We start from the raw sequence: 6,166 nt of genomic DNA on the forward strand, positions 1-6,166 counted from the left end.
CAGAATGTAGTAGTAGCCATCAAACAAAAAAAGATTGGGGAAGCGTACCTTGTGGCAAATCTTTTTCATTCATGGGCATAATCCTGCACCATAATATCTCAGCGCGATAACATATGCACAATGTTGTCCCAGGTATTTTTCAGATTGGTATTTTTGCCAATCCAACAAACCTAAGATCTAAAATCTGGCCTAGGCAGCTAAAACACTTGTACATTTAAAAACTAGGAATGCTGCAGCCATCGTTAGAAAGAAAGAATGAAAGAAAGAGAGGGCTGGAGAAGACAGGGAAAGAAGATCTCCTCACCAATTCCCGCCTCGCTGACAACTGGGCTCGAGCGAAGGGATGAGTTGCGGGTGGAGCTCCTGCAGGGGCGACCTGAGAACACATCACCCTGCCAAATCAAACGGCAGAAACCGCCCCGAAGTCGTAGTGGCGCATGTGGTCGCAGGTCGCTCCTGTTGGAACTCCTCCCCTGTGCTACCTACACTTCCTCCTCCCCCCAGTCTACTTCTTTATGTACACCTCCTGTTGATCTGCAGGTTTGTACTCCCCGGCTCTCCACATGTACTGGAAGGGCGGGTTTAAGTGAAGAGGGAGTACAGTTGATAGTACCGTCCATATCTATCCTCGTACTGCCGCGTCCTCCCCCCTCCCGTCTCCATTATTTTATATTTTCCTTTGGCGTCTCCGAGCACATCAAGTGACGTGTCGCGGGCTAATACATCCCTGGCCCATTCCTCGACTCTCTCGTGGACTTCCATCTGTCGGACAGGACTCCGATTCCCAATGGTTCGCCATCTCATCCAATTCCTAGTGTAGTGAGTAGACGAGTCCTTTGGGTCGAATCAAGCCAAGACGATTCGGGCGAGTCTAATTAATCGATCAATGGATCTAGTTGTCTAAACGAAGCGAGGACGCTTTCCTTACGAACAATTAAAGATAATCTAAGGCGTGTGCACATAGTTTGAAGCACGAATCTTGAGCATGTGGAAGCACAGGGGCGGTGGGCATACCATAGTGGACCTTCTGTTGAACTCAAGTGGTTTCTTGGTTTCGTGAAGACCGTTCCACCTTCCACCGAACGCGATAAAGCGTAAGACTACCTGAACAAAATATCCAAATCGCCAAGGAAAACACATCAAGAAGCCAAGAAACACACAACAAGCAGATCAAATAAAACTTGTGAAAGAACTCGGATCATAAGCCAGGAAACAAATGCGACATACAGTACAATTAAATTGAGTCTTTAAGCGAAAACTTGGGGCAAAGTACAAACCATGCCCAAGAAATCATGATGCTATGATATATCGAAGAGTATAAGGAGGTTCAATCCCTACAACAAAATTGGGGTACATGATACAACTCATGGTGTCGACACCGATCAAATCAAAACCATCAAGAAACCAATCCATCACGGAAGCAATGGGAAATCACTAACCCACGCGGAGGAAGTAAAGAAAGAAAGGTAAGCAGATGAATAATGTCACGAATCAACAGGAAACCAACACCACGATCGATGCAAGGAGAAAGGAGGAGAAGAATGAGACAGATGTACCTCAGTCCCGGCATAAATGGCAGCAAGAAAGCGCGCCTTCTTGAAGAAGAACTTGTTGTCGACGACATTGAGGATCCTCGCTTGCTTGACAAGCCTCGCCGTCACCTCCGCCCTCTCTCTCTCTCTCTCTCTCTCTTCTCTCTCTCTCTTCGAAGTGGAGGATTAAAAGAATATTTCCTCTTTATATATATATCTCTTGATATGTAGCGAACTTTTTCTTCTGAGAAAACTATTTTTTTTTTTGGAACGAACTTTCGAGAAAAAAAAAAAGCGCCAATCGGAAACTTTTTGCAGAGGTCTTAACTTTTAAAATTTTAAACAGAGCACCGCTGATCACATGTAAAAATTCTCTTAGATGGTAAAATATTTAGTCACCACAACTGATACGGTATATTTTGGGTCCCGAACACGCCACAGTTGATACCACATGCCAAGTCAGAATCGTACCAAGAAGTTGTTCCGCATGTTCCATCCCGAGAGCTTGGGACGGTGTCGTCTGACGCTGCTCCGCATGTCCCGAGAACGACGGTCGGTCAGAAGTACCGTTCCATCCCTCGAGGGTTAACGGCCACGTCGAATCGATGCGTTACTGACCCTCGTGCAATGGTATAAAGCCCTTGGTCGGCCTCCAGCCAGAGGGAGGGAGACATAAAAAAACAATCCACCCCACACTGACTTACTCATCGAAGGGGCCAAAGCCGAGGATCACCCGGCGAGGGCCATTTTTTGCAGGCGAACGACCACCCGCAAGTGACGAGCGACGAGCGCCTCAACCCAGGAGACGCCATCCACCGCGCAACGGAGAGATGTCAATCGGCCCAGATCCCGACCAACGCCAACCAACACTCCTTCCCGAGAGCGTGGCCACCTCATCATCCAGCTCACTCTACAAAAAGCTCTCGACATCGACCTACGGACCTAGCCGTGCTGACTCATTAGTCACGGTATATTTGTTCGCTAACAACAACTATAATTTTTTTTATAAATAGATAAATACATGATATTGGTTTCAACATTAAAAAACTCCTAATTATATTATTTGAGATGTTTCTTAATTTCTCAAAATCATTGTTTTTTTTTTATAAACACGTGGTTACATAAGTTTCTTAGTCTAAAGGATTAACCTCTCATGACAATAATCTATCATTAAAGCTCTATTTTTATTTTACGATGTGCTAATTAAAACTAGATTTCTTAGACAAGAATTGTCTATTCGAGAACTCTTAACTTCTAAAAATCAATCATTTTCATTAGGAAAACATTTATAAAAGATTAGGATTACGATTATTAGCTTTATGTGTTTATATTTTCACTAATAAATTGAGAATATACATGCATTAGTAAATATTTAGAGAAGTTATATTGCAAAAAATTGAACGAATGCGATCATGCATAATACTTCTAGTGAAGAATACATGTCTGAGAATTAAAAGCAACCTAAATCGATGGACACCTTAATCAGTAGACCATCACTGCACGCTTGCTTCCTAAAGCAGATGACAGAAAGGGGATGGATGCTTCCTTGGTTTCGGAATCCGCTTCAACCTACCGAATCCAAACGCAACAGAAGAACGGGGGGAGGAGACGATTCAAAGAGAAGAAACTGAAAACGAGCAAGAAAGGGGTGTAATTGCCTGAAAGAAAACCCAAAAAGCCAAAGAAACAAACAGATCAAACGGAACATGTAGTGAACATTGAATCTTGTGCAATTGCCTGAAAGAAAACCCAAATCGCCAAAGAAACGAACAGATGAAACGGAACATGTAGTAAACGTTGAATCTCGCGCAATTGCCTAAAAGAAAACCCAAATCCCCAAGAAGCGAACAGATCAAATCGAATCCAAGAAATCATGATGCAGGAAAGATTTAATGGATCAAGGAGTAAGCGGATTGTCCAAACGCTAGATAAGAACTAGGATTTCTGCAACCAGAAAGAAACCATCTAAACCAGAACTGATGAAGAAGGGTGAGACACATCTACCTCGGTGTTTCTTGAACTCCCGTTCGCTCGACGGCGCTCGCCGTCACCGGCGCCATCGCTCTGCCCTCCACTTATATCGGTGTTTCTCTGGTATTGGAATTGGTTAGTCTCATTGTCTCCCGATACTTGAATGAATGAATGAAAGGAAAGGGCGGTTTCTTCTTTTGAATTGTTTTACCATGAGGAGATACGCGATGCATTTACGCGCGACCTCTCTCAAATGATATGGCATTTAAGATCCATATTTTTCATCTTTTAAAAATAATCCTTGATAACGGAAAAAATATATTTTTATAAATATATAAATGGATGATTTTTGTGAAAATTTATTTTTTTCTTTGCTCGTATTTTTTATTTTTTCCGTATAGTACCTTTATTTTCTGTCGCTTTCATCCAACCAATATCACCTGCTCTTCCCTACTCATCACCATCAATGCTTCAATGCGATGCCCATCGCGTTTGTCGCCTTAGTCCTATTCCTCATTAGTTGTGTCCGTTGCTTTAAGGCCCCCTTCCCCACTTGTTGTGCAATGTGAGACATTATTGTCTTTGGGTAGCACCCTTCCTTTCTTGTTGCATCCGTCATCTCTACCCCTTGCCTATCACTATGAGGCCCTCACCCTTCCTCGAGACGCAATACTCGATTGCCAACTTCAACATCTATACCAACTCTTTCTCCATGGGGTTTCATATCCCCTTCATCACCTCCACATCGAACACCTCTGTCGTCGGCTCCTCTAGCACCACCACCTTTATCAACGATGACAAATCCATCCTTTCTTTACTTCCTAGGGTGAAAGTAATAAGCAAATATGGAGATGAGAATGAAAAATACAATGAGTGAGGAAGGAAAGAGTATTATTGGATACTTCAAATGACAAGTAAGAAAGACTAGAAGAATACATAGTTTAAGCGTATAGGATTCTTCTATTTTTCCACTGTGACTAATTAGAAAGTAATAATCTAACATAGGATTCACTGATCTCCATCAGTGGTCCTTCACCTACGCCATGATTCTTGCCACCTTAACATAAATTATTGCCATCTTTTGGACTTTACTAATAAGTTCATTTCAGATCCAAATCTTCGGATCCAAGAAAGACTTTCATGATTTATCATAAGATTTTGAATTTAAATCTTATTTTCATCATTTTTTATAAATAAATAAATAAATAAATAAAACTATTCACTAAAGGAATAAAGAAACTAACAAACAATGGTTGAAATAAGCTAATTAATGTTCTATTTTCCTGCTAAAACTAAGAAAATATTTATACATCTCCAGTTGAAAAAAAGTTGCTTTTTTTATATTCTTCTTTTTTTTTTTTGGCTTTTTTGGGTTGGGGGGGCGCGTTGGAGAGGAGGGGATTGCATCAACGGAGGAGTAACGAGGGACGGCGCGGCGCCGTGGTGCTCCGCCGCTCGCAGACAGCCTTCTGACGGCGCATCTCCACGATGCGGCGGTGGGAGTTGGAGTGGATGGCGGCGGAAAAGGTGGGGCTGCTCGCCGGCCGGTACTCTGGGACCAGACGACCGGATTTAAACCTCACGCCGCACGCGTTGCAGAGCGTCTTCGGCCCCTCCGGCCCCGCCCGCCACTGCGGCGTCTCCTCCGCCTGGCAGTGCCTGCACCGCCGCCGCTCTAGGGTGCACACCCTCTTCGCTCCGGCCATGGCGGCTGGCTTCGGGGGGAAGCAGGTTGGAACCCTCCGTCCCCGCCTCCGTGTTTTGCTCCTCGGACGCACCGGCGCGGAGAACGAAGCCGCGGCCGCCAGGACCGAAACAGGGCTCGGCCGCTCCCCCACCGCGCACATTGCGGCCCCGGCCTTGATTCCGCTCCCTCCGCCGCCGCCGCTGCGGGAGGGGGCGGGAATCTCGAACGACGTCTCCAGCGCCGGAAACGCGTCCTTGTTCGCGAGCCACTCGAGCTCCTCTTCCTCCTCGTCTCCTCCATCTCCTCCCTCCGTCGGCAGCCCCTACAAAAGCCCCACATTGGGAACAATAAAAAGATGGGATTTTGATCATTTTTCTAAGCCAAAAACAGGATTTTGACGAGGTTGGAAAGGAACCGGAAGGCCATCTCCGGACGGGTCGAATAATTCCTGGAAGAGGAGGGCGTGGAGCTGCAACTCCCCTGCGGCAGCTGTGGCGGCCGAGGATGACGCCGCCTCAAGTGGCGGATGGTAAGGGTCGGATGTGAAGTCCATAAACAGGAGTTCGTCGGCGAAGCACGCCTCCGCTGCGGTCTCCTCCTCCAATGGCTCGGTCATCGCCTTCTCTGAGAGCGCCATGGCTGTATCCTTCACTTACCCCGTCAAAGAAGTGGAGAGAGATGAGAGGATAAAGAGCAACAAGTTTCCAACGAGAGAAGCCGATAGGAAGATTCCAATCTCGGCGTTGATTACAATGTCCTTAAGATGGATATGAATGATATATCACCCGCTAATTCTAACATCACACCTACACTATCATAATTAATCAAATCACAAGGCAGATGTCCATATGTTAATATAAGCCTTGAACAAAAACTTATCTTCCCCATTCCCAATAAGCAGTGGCAACATGTCCCATTCTTCTGTTCATCAACAACCAGGCCTACATAGGTGTGGATTTGGGTTTGGGTCAAGAAT

The 6,166-nt window shown here is 45.2% G+C and overlaps 1 protein-coding gene across 1 annotated transcript; it reads right to left on the reverse strand.

Moving 5' to 3' along the window:
* Positions 1–4,756: 4,756 nt before the first annotated feature.
* On the reverse strand, positions 4,757–5,959 carry LOC103971691 (GATA transcription factor 1-like). Its single transcript, XM_009385776.3, has 2 exons — positions 5,606–5,959; positions 4,757–5,512 (listed from the first exon to the last, which is right to left on the reverse strand). The coding sequence occupies exons 1-2, from the start codon at positions 5,825–5,827 to the stop codon at positions 4,910–4,912; spliced, it is 825 nt and encodes a 274-aa protein (XP_009384051.2). The 5' UTR covers positions 5,828–5,959; the 3' UTR covers positions 4,757–4,909.
* Positions 5,960–6,166: the final 207 nt, after the last annotated feature.

Source organism: Musa acuminata, chromosome BXJ3-11 (genome assembly GCF_036884655.1).
Source record: "Musa acuminata AAA Group cultivar baxijiao chromosome BXJ3-11, Cavendish_Baxijiao_AAA, whole genome shotgun sequence".
Classification (NCBI taxonomy): Eukaryota; Viridiplantae; Streptophyta; class Magnoliopsida; order Zingiberales; family Musaceae; genus Musa; species Musa acuminata.